The 21036-nt window shown below is 52.9% G+C and overlaps 1 protein-coding gene across 3 annotated transcripts in view; it reads right to left on the bottom strand.

Annotated features, from left to right (window-relative positions):
• The window catches only part of ARHGAP30 (Rho GTPase activating protein 30), a 51854-nt gene extending 32978 nt beyond the window's left edge, over positions 1 to 18876 (bottom strand). For all 3 annotated transcript variants that reach the window (XM_073323434.1, XM_073323437.1, XM_073323436.1), the window contains exons 1-3: positions 18410 to 18876; positions 8913 to 9015; positions 5112 to 5256 (exon numbers count right to left, since the gene is read on the bottom strand). In XM_073323434.1, the coding sequence (XP_073179535.1) occupies positions 5112 to 5256; positions 8913 to 9015; positions 18410 to 18518 (357 nt within the window). In that variant the 5' untranslated portion in view covers positions 18519 to 18876. The remainder of the gene's footprint in view (positions 1 to 5111; positions 5257 to 8912; positions 9016 to 18409) is intronic.
• Positions 18877 to 21036: the final 2160 nt, after the last annotated feature.

Genomic DNA, 21036 nt, shown 5'->3' with positions numbered 1-21036 from the left:
TGGCCCGCCATACAATTTCTATTCCCAGATGTGGCCCTTGGGCCAAAAAGTTTGCCCACCCCTGCCTAAGGATAACAAAGGCTGTGATGGGTGGTAGTTCTAGGGTTAGGGTTAGTTATGTTAGTGATCAATAGCTCCATGTCTAGTTGGCAGCCGGTATCAAGTGGAGTGCCCCAAGGGTCGGTCCTGGGGCCGGTTTTGTTCAATATCTTCATAAATGATCTGGAGGATGGTGTAGATTGCACTCTCAGCAAATTTGCGGATGATACTAAACTGGGAGGAGTGGTAGATATGCTGGAGGGGAGGGGTAGGATACAGAAGGACCTAGACAAATTGGAGGATTGGGCCAAAAGAAATCTGATGAGGTTCAATAAGGATAAGTGCAGGGTCCTGCACTTAGGACGGAAGAACCCAATGCACAGCTACAGACTAGGGACCGAATGGCTAGGCACCAGTTCTGCGGAAAAGGACCTAGGGGTGACAGTGGACGAGAAGCTGGATATGAGTCAGCAGTGTGCCCTTGTTGCCAAGAAGGCCAATGGCATTTTGGGATGTATAAGTAGAGGCATAGCGAGCAGATTGAGGGACGTGATCGTTCCCCTCTATTCGACATTGGTGAGGCCTCACCTGGAGTACTGTGTCCAGTTTTGGGCCCCACACTTCAAGAAGGATGTGGATAAATTGGAGAGAGTCCAACGAAGGGCAACAAAAATGATTAGGGGACTGGAACACATGAGTTATGAGGAGAGGCTGAGGGAGCTGGGATTGTTTAGCCTGCAGAAGAGAAGAATGAGGGGGGATTTGATAGCTGCTTTCAACTACCTGAAAGGGGGTTCCAAAGAGGATGGCTCTAGACTGTTCTCAATGGTAGCAGATGACAGAACGAGGAGTAATGGTCTCAAGTTGCAGTGGGGGAGGTTTAGATTGGATATTAGGAAAAACTTTTTCACTAAGAGGGTGGTGAAACACTAGAATGCGTTACCTAGGGAGGTGGTAGAATCTCCTTCCTTAGAGGTTTTTAAGGTCAGGCTTGACAAAGCCCTGGCTGGGATGATTTAACTGGGAATTGGTCCTGCTTTGAGCAGGGGGTTGGACTAGATGACCTTCTGGGGTCCCTTCCAACCCTGATATTCTATGATTCTAACGGCCCAAGCGTACCAAGGGCAGAAGCAGAATTACATCGAGCAGATGAGCTTCCCAGCATTAATGCCATCAGCACAGTGAGACATACCATCAAGGTGCCCTCAGAGCCCTGGAGTCATGACATAGAAACCTTCCTTCAAGCAGGAGGTCGATATATTGGGGAGGGTTCAGAGAAGAGCCACGAGAACGATTATAGGATAAGAAAACCTATCGTGAGAGACACAAGGAGCTCAATCTATTTAGCTTTAACAAAGAGAAAATTAAGGGGCAACTTGATCACAGTCTGTGAGTACCTACTTGGGGAACAAATATTTGATAACGTGCTCTTCAGTCTAGCAGAAAAAGATCAAACACGATCCAATGGCTGGAAGTTGAAGCTAGACCAATTCAGACTGGAAACAAAGCACACAATTTTAACCGTGAGAGTAATTATCCACTGGAACAACTTACCAAGGGTGGGAGATTCTTCATCACTGACCTTGTTTAAACCAAGACTGGATGTTTTTCTAAAAGCTCTGCTCTAGGAATTATTTGGGGGGAGCTCTCTGGCCTGTGTTACACAAAAAGAGTCAGACCAGATGATCACAATGGTCCCTTCTGGCTTTGGAATCTATGAATCCCTCCTTATTATAACCAGTTTTGCAAAGGGAATATTCTCTGATTATTTTCTCCATGTTTTAGGATTTTACAATGGCCTTAGAGAGCTCATTGCCGGTTAAAAAACAAACGTTCTTTCCTGCGTTATGCCTAAGGCCTACATGATACACAGCATCAGTAACTCACAAAGTGCTTTACAGAGGCACTCAGGATCAATAGCCCCCATTTTAACAGAAGGGGAAACTGACTTACCACAGTTTAGCCCTTAGCAGAGCCAGGACTAGACCCCCGGTTTGCCGAGACTCATATTGATTTCCTAGCCACTAGGCCAGCCCTTGCTTTGTGCTAGCTGCACTCTCTGTCTACTTGTTGCATTTCCCTTAGATTTTAAGCTTTCGGGAGCAGGGCTTGCCTCTTTGTTAGATGTGCGTGAAATCTGGAGAACACTCATAGAATCATAGACTATCAGGGTTGGAACGGACCTCAGGAGATCATCTAGTCCAACCCTGGGCTGATCCCCAATTTTTGCCCCAGACTCCTAAATGGCCCCCTCCAGGATTGAACTTACAACCCTAGGTTTAGCAGGCCAATGCTCAAACCACTGAGCTATCCCTCCCTCCCTGCCTCTGGCCTGCTGGGTAACCCTGGGCACTGTTCCGTGCCTCGGTTTCCCCATGTGTAAAATGGGGATACTGATCCTGAGCCTCCTTTGTAAAGCGTTTTGGGATCTACAAATGAAAAGCACCAAATAAGAACCAAAGATGATGAGAATGAAGATTAATATCAGGGAAATAACATTAAACATAGCAAAATAATTTCCATTACTGCAGGGTCTAACTGCCTGTGGTTATTAGAATGGAAAGAATGTTAAAGATCACATGGACTGTCACTGTTCATGCCGGGCCGTGGCTTTTTGCGTTTCTCTAGCTAAGTTCACTGAGTTTCACTTTGGGGTCTAGGCAGTTTCAGTTTCCAGATCACTCGCCCAATGAGCGTCCAACTGTTCCACATGGCAGGTCACATTTGAATAGAGTCAGAAATTCTAGATTCATAGGTTCCAAAGTCAGAAGGAACCACTATAATCATCTATTCTGACCTCCTACGGGCCATGGGATTCCCCGAACTAATTCCTGTTTGAATTATAGCTAGGGCCTACCAAAGTCATGGTCAATTTCACGGTCATAGGATTTTAAAAATCGTAAATTTCATTATTTCAGCTATTTAAATCTGAAATCTCAGGGCGTTGTAATTGTAGGGATCCTGACCCAAAAAGGAGTTGAGGGGCGGGGGTCGCAAGGTTATTGTAGGGGGAGGGGGATTCTGGTGCTACTGCTACCCTTACTTCTGCGCTGCTGCTGGCGGGCCACTGTCAGCAGCTGCTGCTCTCCAGCTGCCCAGCTCTGAAGGCAGAAGTAAGGGTGGCAATACTGCGATCCCCCTAAAATAAGCTTGTGACCCCCCTGCTAAATGCTTTTGGACCCCCAATTTAAGAAATGCTGGTCTCCCCCATGAAATCTGTATAATATAGGGTAAAATCACACACAAGACCAGATTTCATGGCCCATGATGCGTTTTTCATGGCCATGAATTTGGTAGGGCCCTAATTATAGCCGATCTTCTAGAAAAACCTCTAATCCTGGTTTTAAAATTGCCGGTGATGGAGAATCCACCACAACCCTTAGGAAATTGATCCAATGGTTAATTCCTCGATCCAATGGTTAATTCCTCGCACTGTTAAAAATTTACACCTTATTTCCAGTCTGCATTTGTCTCATTTCAACACGGAGCCCCTGCCATCTGATTAGCACAGCCACAGCTGTGCCTCAACTTTTGGGGATTTTCTTTCCCCCCCTACATGAACATTTCAGCAAAACCAACATGAATTCGAGAAAACTTTCAGTGGCGCAGAATCTGCATAAAATTTCTCCCAGTTCTAAGCCTAGCCCCTACATAAGAACATAAGAATGTCCACACTGGGTCAGACCAATGGTCCATCTAGCCCAGTATCCTGTCTTCCAACAGTGGCCAGTGCCAGGTGCTTCAGAGGGAATAAGCAGAACATCCTCTGTGTGATCCAAGTGATCTATCCCCTCATCTATTCCCAGCTTCTGGCAAACAGAGGCTAGGGACACTTCAGAGCATGGGTTTGTATCTCTGCCCATCCCGGCTAATAGCCACTGATGGACTTATTCTCCACTTATCTACAGTAGAACCTCAGAGTTACGGACACCTCGGGAATGGAGGCACAAGCCATAACGGGATGCTCCTCAGGGCGGACTGCTCGGAGCGGGGGCTCTGGATCCGAGGCTCCCCTCATAGCAATTGCTGGGCCCTTTCAGCAGGACCTAACTCAATCTGATTCTGTCCAAGAAGAGGACGCCCCAGCTATTGTGAGGCATTTCACTGGGAAGAAAACTTACCCACAATCTCATCTGTCCCACAGTGGCAAGGGCTGCCCTTTCTCTGCTAAGGCTCACATCTGCTAAAGCATGGGTACTGAATGGAGCATGCACCTCTGCCCACACATGGGCCCCAGGGGAAACACGGAAACACCCTGATTTGCACACGCAAGTCAGAGCACACGCGGCTTCACCCACACCCTGCTAGGAATTTGCCTGTCAGAGTGCTGTGGGGACAGGCAGGATGCCAGCTGCCGATGATTTAATTCCCAGTGCTTCACCACTGTGAGGACCAAGGCGGACGTGAAATTGCCACAGCTGGTGGCCAAGACTGCTGGGTTCTGTCTTCACTGCACTACAGAGACTGTTGCTCCCATCCACACACAAACCCTCTCACCCCCAGTTTGGTGGTACATTAAACTTAGGCTAGCTGGCCCAGCTGGGGTACAGACTAAAGGCTGAGTGAGCTTTTCACTGGGGTTAGTAACCTGCCCACTTTGGAGTGAGGATGCTGATAGCCCTCCTGCGTAGGATGACCAGACAGCAAATGTGAAAAATTGGGACAGGGGTGGGGGGTAATAGAAGCCTATAAAAGAAAAAGACTCCAAAATTGGGACTGTCCCTATAAAATGGGGACACCTGGTCACCCTACTCCTGCATCTTCCCACAATTCCCCGTGTGCCCAGAAGGACAGACAAGTTCTCCCACAATGCACCGGGAGCAAACCACTGCACTTAGTACTCACTGCCATGCTAAGACCCATGGGGTTCCCCCCCAAGCAGCCCCCCAGCGGGGGTGACACACACAGGGGAGTACAGAACAGGGCAGACACGGGCACTCAGGTCGGGCTCTGCAGTGCGGCTGCTCGCTCCGGCACTAGGCCGAGACAGGGCTCAGCCCCGGGTGCCGATCACTGGAGCTAGCATTGTGGCGGAGACATCCTCGGAAGGCAGATTGCAGGGCCAGACTCACAGCAAACTTGTCGTAGAGTTGGTAGGTGAGCAGGGGGTTGGGGAGTTCCCGGAAGTAGGCTTTGCAGAGGGAGCTGACGCAGTGGATGTCCTGCAGATACACATCTTTGTTGAGATCGGGGCAGCGGTCGCTGTCAAACTCCTGCCTGCGAACCAAGAGAGGGAGGAGAGTGATTGCACTGGCGGGCCTGGGGGAGATGAGACTAGGGAGCAGCTAGGGTTGCCAGCTGAGGTTGGACGTATTTCTGGGAGGTTTCATCACAGGACATCATCTTTAATGAAAGATCAGTCTTTGATTCCTGGAGACTCCAGGACAGGAGTGGCAGAAAAGTGTGTGTGTGTGTGTGTGGGGGAGGACTGGTGCCCAAACCGTGGCCCTGCCTCTTCCCCCCGAAGACCCCGCCCCCTGCTCGTTCTTCTCCATCCCCTCCCCCCGACCCTCGCTCACCCTTATGACCGGTAAAAAGTAGGAGGGTCATGGTCCCCTGTCCCTGTCCCAGTGCTCCTGCTCCGGGACAGCCCTGGAGGGTTGGCAAACCTAGGAGCATGTGTTCACATCAGGGCTCCATGGGCCACATGCACAATCCACACACAGGCAAGGACACCCAGACCCAGTCCCCGCACGCCACTGGCTGGGGCCAGCCAAGTTCCCCCTGAGCCCTAAGACCTCGGTCCCTGTTTCTCTTTGTGCGCATCACACTGGAGCTGGCGGCGGGCGGGGGTCGTATCCAGCTTGGGGAGACATACTTGCTCTAATGCTGTTGGAGCGCGCGCGCGAAAACTCGCAGTGGAGCCGTGGTGGGATGGGTTCCCTGCCCTACATACCAGCTCACCTGAAGCCCTAGGTACTCGTCCCGCTGCTCGTTTTAGTGTGCTGGAAAGGACACCGCCAGCCCCCATCCAGAGGCCCTCTTTGCCCTGTAGCACTAGTCCCCAAGCCAAGGCGTGACCGTCTCCTGGGACGCCAGAAGCCACCGGAGCGAGTGCAGAATGCAGCTGCCCACCGTGGTGTGAGTCCCCAGGGTCACCAACTGCCCAAGACTGCCCAGGCTCCCTGTCTGCTTTGGGGGCAAATCCAGGTGATGACGAGGGGTCTGTCTAGCGTTAATGTAGCTAGCTCGGGCCTCAGAGCCGTGAAACCGCAGCAGCACGGTCTGTACAAGCCCACCTGAAACTCTGGGTAATTGCCCCGAGGTAGCTACGTCAAAGCTAGCTTGGGGCCATCTACATATGACACAAAGGCCCGGTGGTGCCAATGAGCAAAGGCCTCACTGTTCTTTGCAAAAAACTCCTGTCTCCGACCTGACAAACTCACTGCACCTCAGACACCACTCTCATGGTATTTATCCACCAAGGGTAGCATGTGAGGTCTCTACTGAAAGCTCGTAATGTAACGATACTCCTAATCGTTTCGAGATGTGCGTACGACTGATCATTAAGGAATAATGGAACTATATTGAAAACTACGCCTCGGAGGGAAATGGAGTTACCAGGGAATCCTATGTCTTGGTGCGGGCCCGTTCCAGTCAGAGGAAGATGTTGCCCCTCCCTGGCTAGGCCATGACACAATGTATCACTCCATTGTCCGCCATCCTAACAACCCAGAGAAGTCAATGGAAAACCATCAAAGGTAAACGTTACACACTAAAGCCACGTGGAGGTGAAAAGGAGCGTGATACTGCCAGGAGGTCGCTCCATTTGGAAGTGAAGGCAAAAGACTGGTTAAGACACTCTGCAGCCATTCACTGAGGAGACGTTTTGTTGGGTGGGGATGTTTCAGGAAGGATTGGACCCCAGTTCCTGGGAAGCCACCCAGTTCTGCAACCATCTGAATTTTGCAGGGGGAAACCTACTTTATTGGCTAGGAAAGGGAACTATTAATAAGGGTGGGATCCGGGTCCCGTTTTATGATGTTTTGTATTGTAACCATCTGCTTCCAACACTCTCTCTTCTTTCTAGTGAAACCTCTGTTCTTTCTTAAATAAACCGTCTTTCGGTTTATTACAAGTGGGCACAAATGCTGTGTGTTATACAGGAGTGATGATTTAAGGTAAAACTGGTAAAACTGGGTGCACTGCTTCTTTCGGGGTAGAGGATCTGGGATTTCTGTGAGTATCCAGTGTCGAGGGCTGGACATCACAGGGGGACCCATCAAGCTGCCGATGCTTTAAGGGGATTAAGGGATTGGGGTGCACTTCTTGTTAAGCAGCATAGCCTGAAGGACAGCGCTTGAGTGTCTGATGGCTGCTGGTGGTTAGAAGCTTACCCCCAGCTATCACTAGAGGCAGGGCATAAGAAGGTGACTCACAGACTGGGGTACCCCGAGAACCGTCACAGTACCGGTCACATCCCGGGCCTAGAGCTAGGTGAAAATTTTTCAGCGGAGTAGTTGTCTGTCAGAAATTGTAGTTTCATCAAAATCTAAACATTGTGTGGGAACATGTCAATTTCAAGGACATTTTCGATGGGAAAAAGTCAAAACAAACCATGTCAGCATCCTTGTTTCAGTAGGGAAAAAGTGTTTCATTTCAACATTCCCATTTCACTTTGATTTTTACTTTATACCAATATATTACTTTGTATCTATATGATACTCCATAACTAATATTATATTACCGGGCAGAGGTTTTCAAACTTTTTTCATTTGCGGACCCCTACAAGATTTCAAATGGAGATGCGGACCCCTATGGAAATCTTAGACACAGTCTACGGACCCCCAGGTATCCACAGGCCACAGGTTGAAAACCACCGTTATAGGGTTTTGACGTTATCCAAAAGAAAAAATGTTACCTGACTGAAACTCAACATTTCAACAGTAGCAACACGAAATGTTTTGCTGGCTCCAGATTGGGGGTTTTTTTAGACTTTTCATCTTAGGGAATTTTCAAAATTTCAGCTTTTCATTCCAATTCGGAGCAAAAACCAATTTTGAAATGACAGAATTTCCTGTGGAACAGAAACCCCAGTTCCCAGCCAGCTCTAATGATCTCTAAGGCCCTGCAATGTCTGGGACCCAGTTCTAACTGTGCTTCGTCCCCACAGTTCAGATCAGCTGGGACTCAAATAACAGGCCCTAGATTTGCATTCTCAGAGGGGCTGTTTTAGCTTTGCAATCTGCTTCCTCCACAGCTCTGCAGGAGTCTGAGTCTGTTTGACATTCAGAGCACAGGGTAAAGGTTTGGCTCTTCCCCCAGTCTTTTGTCCTTCGGGGCAAATTTGAGGCTGATCTGTATTTTACTGCTGGATGTGAGTTTTCCAAGGTTGAGGCGACCAGCAAGTGAGGTGTGTTATTTTATGAAATACTGTTCAGTGCCTAGAGGTGTGTTATGGGAGATTTCAGGGAATAAAGAAAGAAAGAAAGAGCTCAGCACCTTTAAAAATTCCTAGATCATAGAGTTTAAGGCCATTAGAGCATCTTGTCTGACCCCCTGTATTACAAAGACCAGAGCATTTCACCCAGTAACCTGTATATTGGGCCCAATACCTTGTGTCTGACTATGGTGTATCCCCCAGAAAGGCAGCCTGGCTGGATTTGAAGACAACAAGAGATGGGGAATCCCCCACTTCACTCGGGAGTTTCAAACTGGCCCTTTTAGGCAGGTCCCTAGATGTGCATGTAGGAGCCTTGGGCACCCAGCTTTGAAAAGTTCACCCACAGCTTTTAATGAGGGGCCCCTCAGAGCCACGTGTTGTGTCACAGATGCCACGAGTGTATCAGACACATGGGAAGCCCCCCCACTTGTCCCACACACATGCACAAGTGTCCCCTCCAATCAGAGGCATTTTCAGCCCCTGTCCTTACCTCAGCTTCTGGATGTTTGAGGAGACCCCGGAGAGCCTGTATATCCCGTCCACAATGCCATGCTGCTCGACAAACTCGGTGCAGCTCCTCAGCACCTGGGGGACTGGGGGGAGAGAGGAGAGTCAGCCGGAGCTCAGCAGCAAATCTGGGGGGGCAGACTAGAGCCACGAAATGGCCAGAGCCCCGAGCTCTTCTCTTCTGGAGCGGGGCAAGTCTGCTGTGATGTCCCCCTTTCACTCCTCCTCCCCAGCAGAGATGCGTGATGTCTTGCTCTCAAGTGGGCAGCTGGGAAGGAGTTTCCACCTCTCCGGGCCTCGGGGCCCAGCCACAGCTGTCAGACCCACGCTGATCTCCCAAGGGAGGTTAGATTCTCTAGAGGGGTGCAGTAGCAGCCGGCAACCACCAGGAGGAGACCACTAATGTGGGGCTGTGGAGTTAATGAGGAACAGCTAATCTGCTTTAAATTGACACCTGACCTTACTCCAGATTAATTTTCCTGTGCAGACAAATTCCTGGCTGCAGGAGCTCTAAAAGGCAGCTGCCCAGGGCATCACAGCAAAAAGGCCCTGGCTGGGAGAGCCCCAGGGGCAGTCACCACAGAGCCAGTGCTGAGCCAGGGCTGGGGAGTTTCTGCCCCCGGGCTCCCCGAAAGGCAGACTCTGCTCCAATTCAGAGGACAGTCAGAGAGTGGGTGGCCCCCCCAGAATCCTTTGTTCTGACTGTCCTGAGCCCTCCTTGCAAAGAGTTCTGAGAAGCATTTGGAAAATAACCGCCCCTGCCTCACAGGAACCAGCAGACCTGGGGGGCACCCTGCCGGATGAGGGAAGGGGGCTGGGGGTGGGGTCTGGAGATGGCTAGCAGGGAGAGAGCAGCAAGTGTTCACGGTTCACCCCCGCACCCCAGTCCCTGCAGTCCTCGGAGGCGAGGCCTGGGAGCAGGGTTCCATGTGGACTGTAGCACCTGTCACACCTGAGCTCAGCCACCCTAGCGGGACCTGCCTGCCTCTGCCGGGGCAGCCTCACAGTTCTCAGCCATGCACAGCTCCGCTCCCGCACAGCGTCTCCCTGCTCCAACACCAGGGCTGCTCCTGGGGGGTCTCATGGCCTCACTGGAAACCCGCTGCTCCCCGCCTTCTGCGTCCTGCGCTGCATGGGTTGAAGGCTGTGTGTGTGTGTGAGAGAGAGACCATCGCCCCCTGTTGGCTGGGATTAGAATGGCATGTCCAGGCCTTACAAGGCTAAGGGATGACATTAGCTACTCTGTGTGCGTGAGCGTGACCAGTCACTTACTTGACCCTGTGCCTCAGTTTCCCATCTGTGTAATGTCCATTTAGATTCTTTCGGGAGCTGTCACTTATATGTATGTAGCGCCGCAATTCAGTTGGGGCCTCTACCATAAAATAACTAACAAACTGTGACAATGTACTCATTGCAATTACCATGGAAATGCATGGATTCTGTCTTGCGCTCTGCATCACATGCATGGCTGTACCTAGGGTGCAGACCCCTCCCTACCCCCCCCCCAGATCCTGCTTATGGGGACCTTTCAGTACAGTGGATGGGCATTAAGTGAAAAAGGAACAAATCTGCGTCAGCTGACTTGGTCTCTGGTTGGGGAGATTTGACTGGGTGGAGTCACCGGCTGATTTCATTTCTTCACCACACACAGGAAATGAAATGCACTCCCAGTGTGCGGCGTGAAATCGCTGTGCTCAGCCAGCGTGCGCGTATGTGTGCTGGCAAAGGGGCTAGAGACACAAAAAGGGTGAGACACCCATTACCTTTATTCAGAAGTTGCATTGACTCAGCTTAATCCAGTTTCAAAACCCTTTCTAGTTAAACTGGTGCAAATTCGTTTGTGGATGTTCTTGTATCAGTTAAAAACTGCTCACAGCGGTGTTGTGACTGTACATTTACCAGCCCAAGGTACCCCAATATGTCAGGTTTAAATCAATCTACAAGCAACCACACACAACTGTTCACGAATTCCCAGTCTCGCGATATTTGGTGTCTTAAAGCTCCAGCAGCTGGAGTCAGGGGATTGCATGAAGATCTCAGCTTTCAGGCAAAAATTCCTAGGTTCTTTAGGCCTCACAGTTGCAGAGACAAGCTGGAAAATGTGACCCCTGAAGTTGGCAAAGAAAGAGACCCCACAATGTATTCTTTTTAAAACCACTGCCTGATTTTGAAGCCGATCTCAAGTTGTTTTAGTGGCCAGGCTCCTGATTTTTCAATGCTTGGGGTAGGTGATCCTGGAGCTCAGCACTTGTCTACACTCAGACTGGAAGCAAAAGAACTAGAGCAGGTGTCATCCCCGCTTCTGGCTGTCTCAGACCCAGCCCGCATGTGGACACTCCCGGTTTGATTCTGAACATCTTAATTCCATTCGTTTGGGGCTGATTTTTTACCGATTTCAGATGCCGGGGGGGGGGGGAGCAGGGCCAGGGAACTGTAATCCAGGATCCTAGATCTTGCCTCCCTTGGGGGGTCCCCACGATCCCATCCATCCCCCAGTTTAGGGTGGCAGTTGCAGGGGCACCCATACAAGAGATGTCTACTGGAGGCCCAGCACTAGTTCTGATGCTCCCTGCCTTAGACAGCTTTGGTTTGTCCCAGAGGAGGGAGGGCTCTGCCCCCACCCACCCAAGCTGAGGGATCTGTGGGGGACGACGACACATGAAGACCCCCCACCCTGTAGCAGAACCATGAAGGGGCTAACCCCACCCCCCAGTAGACACCCTAAATATCTCTCCCCCGGGGCTCATCCTAAATATCTCCTCCCCCCCCCCAGTGCTCACCCTCCTGGTGCTCACCCTAAACTCCTCCTCTACCATGTGCTCACCCTAAACCTCTGCCCCAGAACCCACCCCAAATATTTCCCTCCAGCACCCAATTAAGGCAACCTGTGACCACAGCCTCTGCACTTCTGCCCTGTCCTGTTTGGTTTGCAGTATCAGGAGCTACCTACACAAGAGATGGATTTGTGGGAGCCCAGCCCCCTTTCCTTTCCGGACACCCTTGGGCCTCCTGCCTCCACAGATCAATAGCCCCTGCCTTAAGCAGGTGGGGTCCTTCCCTGAGAAGGGAGGACACGGTGCCTTTACTCGCAGAGGACTTTGGGGTGGGGCAGGCTGGAGACGTGACCCCAGAGAGCCAAATGGCTGCAGAGCGAATCCCTGCTGTGGTTGTGACATTAGGGGCCCCAAAGCAGCAGGTATCAGCATTAACCTGTTGAGCTGCGTGTGGCAGCAACCCCCCCACCATAGCAATGGGCTTAGGCTCTCTGCAGACGCAGGCTGCATCCCTGTAGCACTTACACCAGGTCACATGTTCAAGCTTTTCTTTGTGGCCATAAGGGTCCCCTTTGTGTCACCTTTTCAAAAGCAAGCACTCTAGTCTTATCACATGCCTTTGGGAGCTGGGGCCCTAAACCGGGGCCTGCAGTGACCAGACCTTCATCAGGCCTTGGGCGAGAGGCTAGATCTGGCTGTTCTATGCCTGCAGCCAGCTAAAGGGGATCCCTCTTTGGTGCATGCAGCAGGGGCCTAGACCACAGAGTTCTGAGTGACCATCCCTGTGGCTGGCTGTTACCACATAGACAGAGTTTTACACCTGCCACCTTGCAGCCGCTGCCTCTGCAAATGCCCACCTACCACCAACTCTTCCGAGTGTGTCAGTGAGCTCGGAGGCCCTCCAGAGCGGGCGGGGCTAGAGCCCAGCACCCCGGGCACTCCATCGCCCACAGCTGCGATTGCCACGCTGCGGCACGTCTGACCAGCCGCTGTGATGACTGAGCAGCTCAGGCATTCGCAGCCGCGTGAGCTGCGGATTGCTGGATGGGCTTTGCGCTAAGAACCAACACAAGCTGATTTCACAAGGCGCATGCCAATGATCTAGACAATTAACAGATGCCATCTAATTACGGCCAGGACATGACTTTTTGCCTGCAACATTTCACTTCAGAAGTGGAACTGTAGGAACACCAAGCGATCGCCCGCTACCATCGTCTCTGCAACAAGAGACAATCAGGGCAGAGTGAGGCCTCTTATAACCTCTAGCCCCCACCCCCACACCCCGATCTCCTCTCTCTGGGCTCATCAGCTACATAGGGTTGACCTGGTTAATACACAAATAAGGGAAAACCCAAGGTACTACCGGAAGTGGTGGCTGTGACTTAGAGATGTATCCTTTTCTTGTTTTCATTACTGAACAACTCCCTGGCACGGTGCTAGGGGAACCATCCTCTGACTGAGGTCCTGGCCACTTCTGTAGGTTTGACATTCCATGGCCCTGGGCTGGTCACTTTTTATGCTCATGTCCTGCCCACATTTCAACTTGGGGAAAGAACATTCTGGTCCCCTACGTTTCCCCCCACTTTCAGTTGGGCACAATATTCCTCACCACCACCTTCTAATTCCAGACTGCCGTGCAAGCATTGCCGTGCAGCTGTTCAACCTTCCACCCCAGAGGTGGCTGCATTTCATCTTTGGGTGAAGTGCTACTTGTATAGAGTTAGGCCCAAATTGTCCAAAGTGCCCGCTGACACAGTTTGGGGGAGCCCACACAGAGGGTCTGGTTTCCAGAGGGGCTGCAAACCCACTGTCCCCATGTGGAGTTGTGGGTGCTCAGAGCCTCTGAAAATCACATCTCTCTGGTCTCACGTTGGATGGCCCAAAACAGACACCCCATCTCAGTGGCGGCTGCTGTAAACGCTGGTCTTTGAAGTCACTTGGGGCATGACAGTCTCTCTCCTTAGCTGCTTCCCACTGAGGAGCATGGAGTCATTAGCATCCCAGCGAGGGGTTGTAATTCACAGTCCAGGACCTGCTTTGTCTACTGGAAAGCACTATCCACAGGATGACTGGCACTGTGCAACCGGACCTTCGACGTTAATGGTCTGGACTTGCTAGTTCATGGGAAATTGGGCCTGGAAGGAGCCCAGTTCCTGCTATCAGAGGCAGCCACCTCATAGCAACCCTTCAGGCTCCATCTCAGAGCTAGTTAGGTTGTTTGCCCCCTGCTCTTTCCACCGGGAGGCTGGTCCAGAACCTCCCCCCTCCGCCTGTTCTCATTTCCAGCCTAAATTAATTCCCAGAAAGTTTATCCCCATTTGTTCTTGTGCCAACTTTGTCCTGTGGCTTTAACAGCTTTTCTCCTTCCCTGGTGTTTTCCCCGCTGAGTATTTATAGACAGCAATCGCATCCCCTCTCCTAAACCAGCCGAGCCGGTTGAGTCTCCTCTTGTAAGACAGGCCCTTTATATCTCTGATCAGCCTAGTTCCCTTCTCAGCACCTGGGATTTCCGAGGTCATCCGGGGACAGGAAACAGACATAGGTGGAGTATCAGGGGCGTCTGGGCACAGATGAGCACCTTGGAGTGACAGCAGACAGTGCCCTCCTAAGCTACCCCGATCATATCACTACAGGTCAGTGACTCCTGATGTAGCCGACCTGCCCATTCGAGAAGCGGTTTAGCAACAAGACCAGTGCCTCCACCCCAGGCACGGGCTGCCACTGACCATGCGTGTGGCAGGAGGAGAGGATAACGCTCGCTGGGCAAAGTTCCTGGTGCACCAGCCTCCTGCAAAATGTGTTTCCTGCCCGACCAGGTGATTTCAACTCAGGCGGCCTTCCTGGAAAGTGACTAACAGCTGTGGGCTGTGCCCTTGTGGGGATGGGGAAAGAACTGGGAAGCCACTGCAGGGCGGACATGCGCTGATTCGCACACCTGCTCCCACTCAGGATCTCCGGCAGCCCGGGAAGCCTTGCTGGGTCTGTCACGGAGTCCAGGATCCTGCATCCACCCCCCTCAGTGCTGCCCAGCAACTCAGGAGCAGACCAGAGTTACTGCAATGTCAGAGCCTTTGCTGAAACCTGATGATCACATCTGTGACCTGACCAGTGTGTGACCAGGCACCTGGCTCTTAACCCCTGCCTCTTGCTGCTCACTTGCCAGGGGATGACGAGAGGCCAGAATAAGCAAATTGAGGAGCCTAAATCCAGATTTAGGAAGCCCACTATGACTAATTAACACCTGGAGGCTCCAACCGCAATCAGGGGCCCCCACACACTGAAAGACAGCCCCCTGCCCCAAAAAGCTCGCAGTTTGAATAGACAAAGTGTGAGAGGGGAAACTGAGGCACAGAGAGGCCATGACTTGCCCAAGGTTGCACAGCTGGTCAGCGGCAGAGCCAGGACTAGACCCCCTGAGGTGTCTGAGTCTGATGCTGCGTCCATTAGACCACGCTGCCTTTGTGGAGCTAAACTGAAATCAAAATATCTTTGAGGATCTGGGCCACTACAGGGGGAGATGCTGCAGGCAACCAATCAGGAGAGGGAGCGATAGGTGAAGCAGTCTGGCTTCCAGAGGTGCTGGGTGTAACCCACTGCGCAGGGGGTGGCAGGAGACCTGTTGGATCCCTAGGGGCTTTGCGCAGGGGTTTCAACAGCACCCAGCGCCTCAGGAGAGCTGCTCGGGAATTTCTCAACAAATGTTTTTTTTCACCGAAAAATGCAGATTGGTCAAAACCAAAACTGGCTTATGGGCCAGGGTCAGATCCGCCGAGTCTCCCAAAGGGAAAAAAACTTGAGGAAAGCTGCCCTCAAACGGCCAGCAGGGTCTGACATTTTCAAAATGCACCAGGCCAGTTTTCTGTCTCAAAGGGTCTTTTTGGTTTGAAATTTAAGCTAACAAGACCAACAGAAAAAAAGGTTGAAAAAAAGGTTGAAATCCAAATGAAAAATGTTTCCTCTAACCCGACAGGAACAAATTCACTTTTTTCACTCATGAGAATTTCCAAGATTTCGACTTTCCGTCCCAGTTCGAGAGGGGAAAACATTTCAAAATCACCAGAGTATTTGTGGGACGGAAAACTCGTTCCCACCCAGCTCCACTAGGAAGCCCCAGTCCTCTGGCCTTTCCAGCTGCACAGACCCACCTGCCAGCTCTGGAGGGGCCTGGCGCAAGTCCTGCTGAGATGATGGCCATTAAAAGAGCTTTCACAGCTCCCAGCTTACAACGACAGCTTGGGGGAGGGATAGCTCAGTGGTTTGAACACTGGTCTGCTAAAACCCAGGGTTGTGAGTTCAATCCTTGAGGGGGCCACTTAGGAATTGGGGGCAAAAATTGGGGATTGGTCCTGCTTTGAGCAGGGGGTTGGACTAGATGACCTCATGAGGTCCCTTCCAACCCTGGTATTCTATGATTCTAAATTGGATCCCTTACCTAGCTGCCTGTGGGCTCCAGGCTTTGCCAATGTCAGCCTTAGACACCCTGTGCCTCAGTTTCCCCATCTGTAAAATGGACATAGCCCTAATCACCCCCTTTTAAATGGGTCTGAATTCCTCAGGTGATGGGCACTGGGATGTAACTGCAAGTTAGCATGGTTCTAGCACAGGTATGGCCGTTGGTGACAAGACATCCCAGCATGCAATGCTCTAGCCAGCTCGAAACAGCCCAGCCAAAGCAATGCATGTTGGGATACCTACCACTTGACCAGCTACACCTCAGCATTGGGTCTGCTCCACTTCCCATGAACACCTGTGGGTGTTGCTCTCAGGCTGTGGGACAGGGCCCTGTGGGGCACCCCCTGTGGTAGCCCCAGGTCCCTCAGCGTGTTTACTAAGCACTTCCACTAGGGCCTTGCTTGCATTTCCTTTGGCAGCTCCCGCTGTTGCTCAATCTGCAGTGATGCAAGTGCCCTTGTCAGCAAGAGCCCAGCAAATGCAAAACAATCAGCATGATTCATGCCTCCACCCCCCTCTTGCTGTGCATTGAGCTGCCTGTTCTGCCCAGTGGCAGGGCCTGGCACCCGCTACACAGAGTCAACTTCCTGTGTGTAACATGCGGGCCTCCTCCCCATCACCACCCTGATGCCACCTCTGCCAGAACCGATCCTGAGAACCAAGGGGTGGGGCAAGGACATTGAAGCGAGGGCTACATCCCCGTGGGGTGCCAGGGGCATTGCAGGGAGGGCTCTATCCCTGTGAGGTGCCAGGGGCCCTGTGCGGACGGCCCTATCCCCATGGGGTGCCAGGAGCTCTGCTGTGTGGGCTCTCTGTGGGGTACCAGGGGCATTGCAGTGAGGGCTCTATCCCCGTGGGGTGCTTGGGGCATTGCAATGAGGGCTCTATCCCTGTGGGGTGCCAGCTCTCCCAGGACTCTGCCCCTCACCCCTCCAGCTCTAACAGGGGAAGGGGAGCCGTGTTGCCCATGGCAGGCCCAGCCTCCAGCCCTGGCTCTGGCCACATCACCAGCTCTGAAAGCAGCAGCAAAGGTTCTGTCTGTTTTACCTTTCGACTCCAGACCGAGGGGCTCCCTGGGCACTGGAACCCCGTGGTTACCCCACAGAGCATGCCAGCCTCCCTGCCAACGGGCCCCAAGCTCTGACAGCCCCTAGGGAAGGCAGGGGTCCCCCAGGTCTGGGATGCTTTGCTTAGAGACATGGCCCATGGCATGTGTCTGTTCCCTGACTGCAGGAGCCTGATTCTGGGATCCAGGTTCCGAGTGGGATTGTGGGAACGCTGCGATTCTACATGCCAAGCTGGCTTGTACTGACTGCTCAGAGCTGACCCCATACCCAGCACAACGGGGCCCTGTGACAGCTCAGGGCAGGGCCAGCCCAACGTCTGGCACAATGGGGCCCCGTGACGGCTCAGGGCCGGCCCCATACCCGGCACGACAGGCCCTGTGAGGGCTCAGGGCCAGCCCCATACCCGGCACGACAGGCCCTGTGAGGGCTCAGGGCCGGCCCCATACCCGGCATGACGGGGCCCTGTGACTGCTCAGGGCCGGCCCCATACCCGGCATGACGGGCCCTGTGAGGGCTCAGGGCCGGCCCCATACCCGGCACGACGGGGCCCTGTGAGGGCTCAGGGCCGGCCCCATACCCGGCACGACGGGCCCTGTGAGGGCTCAGGGCCGGCCCCATACCCGGCACGACGGGCCCTATGAGGGCTCAGGGACGGCCCCATACCCGACACGACGGGCCCTGTGAGGGCTCAGGGCCGGCCCCATACCCGGCACGACGGGCCCTATGAGGGCTCAGGGACGGCCCCATACCCGGCACAACGGGACCCTGTGACGGCTCAGGGCCGGCCCCATACCCGGTGCAGCCTGGATTCAAATGATAAGTGAAACCAGGATTCTGCAATACTGGCTTAAAGCTGCACCTGGATGGCTCCTGCCCTGACCCCTGGCCCATCTGCCCAGGCTGCTCTCAGGCAGCAAAGCGGGAGGCTCAGGAACACGCCCAGAGAGGCTCCGTGCAGAGGCAAGCGGATGTTCACAGAAAGCCGCTGCTGCACCAGCCCAGCCCCACTGCCGGCGGGGATGGCTCTGTGCTGGAGACACCAGCCCAGCAGCACTGGGGGCTCCGGGAGGGTCCCCACCGAGCAATGGGTCAGCACCCAGAGCGGTGTCTCCCGGCCCATTCCCTGCCGCAGCCCCATGGAGAGCAGGGGCGGAGGGTCTGCCCCCGGAGGAGCGCACCGCCCTTACCTTCCTGGCCAGAGTGTTGGAGGTGCTCCAGCAGGTCACACCCAAAGACCCGGTCCTTGGCTGCTCCTTTCCGTTTCACCTTCTGCCTGGCTTTCATGGCGAGAGACATGGGGATGGTTGGACCAGCCCGGGGGCTTCCAGGCTCTAACACACAAGCCCCAGCCCTTCCCGCTGCTGGGACCACCTGGCCCACATGGGGCGGGGCAGGCCAGTGAGGAAATCCTCAGCCCACGGCCCCTTTGATGGCTGCCATTCACCGAGCAGCCCTGGGGAGGTGTCTCTTCCTCAAATCCACCCCATGGTTGCCTCTACAGCATCAACCTCTGGCTGCCGAAATCTTCGCTTGGGCTGGATCCAAACAAGAAATCAGTCCAGAGAGAGTCTGTGGCCTGGGAACGAAGCCCCAAAAGCCCAGCCCCAGGGTGTGGGGAGCCCCCAGCCGGGCGGCTCAACAGCGGAAGCAGCACCCAAGAGAGGAAGCTGCCGAGGCCCAGGCCTGACGTAAAACTCGTTGCACCGTTGCACTCCTGTTCGCTGTCAGGGCTGGGGATCGGCACCCGGCAGGAAGTGAGTTCTGCTGCCTCCAAGCTAACTTCCTGCCCAAGCATCTTCAAGAAACCACAGGGCGCAAAACAGATACCGCACACACACAGACCCAGCCCCCGGGGTCGCACACACGCCCATGGATGGGAATCCAAAGCTGGCACACATGGATTCACACCTACAACCTGTCAGCCTCAGACACACAGAGTCACTCACCCATGCATTGGCTCCCATGCACACATGGACTCGCACAAACATGGACTCGCACACAGATTCACACCACCCACCCACCATGGAATGGGATCCAGATCCAACACACTCAGGGCCACATACAGAGAGTCAGACATGCACACCTTGGAAAGGGATCCAAATCCAACACACACACCACAAACACAAGGGATCCAAATCCAACACACACACACAGCACAAACACAAGGGATCCAAATCCAACACACACACAGTCACATACACACACCTTGGAGAGGGATCCAAATCTAGCACACCCCCCCACAGACTCACACCCCCAAGTTTTGATGTGAGTGGTGTCTTCTCATCTTCTTCTCCCTCGATACCAAATCTGTGGTCGTAGACTCCTGCCAACGCTTCGTTAGCTTGGGAATGAGGGGTGTTACTGCAGGCCACCTCCTTGGATGGAGCCCCTGCCGCCCACCCCCCGGTTCACTTCCACATCAGGAGAATTGGGGATGGCGCAATCCCTGCATGTACAAATAGGGGAGCCCTTAGGAACCAGTCTTCTTGTTCACCAGGCCGCGGCGCTGGGTGCTGTCAGTGTGGAGACCCCAAGGGTGGGCCCTTTGCACTCTCCACAGGCAGGAGAGCATCCCTCAGCCCAGGCAGGGTTCCTGCCCGGTGGGAGGGGAGTTTAAAGGCCAGCAAGGCTGGTGCTAGTGAGAGGCAGGTAGAAATGCATTGTACAGGGCCTGCAGCTTTCTCATCGCTTTCGCTCTCATGCCAATTTCACAAACTCCCTTGGAGTGAGGGTGGGAACAGCAGGTTTCGACACACGCCCGCCTGCCCCCACCACTGCCGTCCCTGAGCTTCAACGCAGGAGCTGCTTTGCCTTTCCGGAAGCCGAGGGAGGCTGGCCCAGATCCCTGCTCTCAAGAGTTTCCTCAGTTCCCTTTATAGAGCTGAGGGGCTCCCTCGGCTTGTGTCGCAGCTCAGTCCTCCAGCGCCAGCCTCCCCTCGGCCCCTAGCCACGCGTGCTGCACACCAGGAAGATGCTGCATGACGCAGGACACGGATTGGCTCTTCCAACAGCATCGACTTGGGCTTGGAAGGAAACATTTCCATTGGCCCTGAGACTTTGACGCACACTGATACACAGACACAGATACTCATATACAGGTACACACACACTGATACACACACGGATACACACACACACACTGATACACACACACGGATACACAGACACAGATACTCATATACAGGTACACACACACACGGATACACAGACACACACGGATACACAGACACAGATACACACACACACTGATACACACAGACACACGGATACACACACACACTGATACACAGACACAGATACTCATATACAGGTACACACACACTGATACACACACGGATACACACACACACTGATACACAGACACACACGGATACACACACACAGATACTCATATACAGGTACACACACACTGATACACACACGGATACACACACACACACGGATACACAGACACAGATACTCATATACAGGTACACACACACTGATACACATACACAAATACACACACAGGTACACACACTGATACACATACACAGATACTCATCACATATAGCTACATACACACACAGAAATACTCTCATATACAGACACACAGACATAGATACTCTTACACAGATACAGACACACACAGATATATATACACACACACAGATACACATCATATACAGATACACAAACATACTGATATGCACACAGATACACACACACACAGATACTCATCATATACAGATACACACACACTGATACACACATACACTGAAACACAGATACACACACAGATATTCATCATATATAGACACACACACTGATTCAC

The sequence above is a fragment of the Lepidochelys kempii genome, chromosome 24, assembly GCF_965140265.1.
Source record: "Lepidochelys kempii isolate rLepKem1 chromosome 24, rLepKem1.hap2, whole genome shotgun sequence".
NCBI classification, from domain to species: Eukaryota; Metazoa; Chordata; order Testudines; family Cheloniidae; genus Lepidochelys; species Lepidochelys kempii.
The sequence above is the reverse complement of the archived record's forward strand: the minus strand, read 5'-3'. Positions and strand labels throughout refer to the sequence as shown.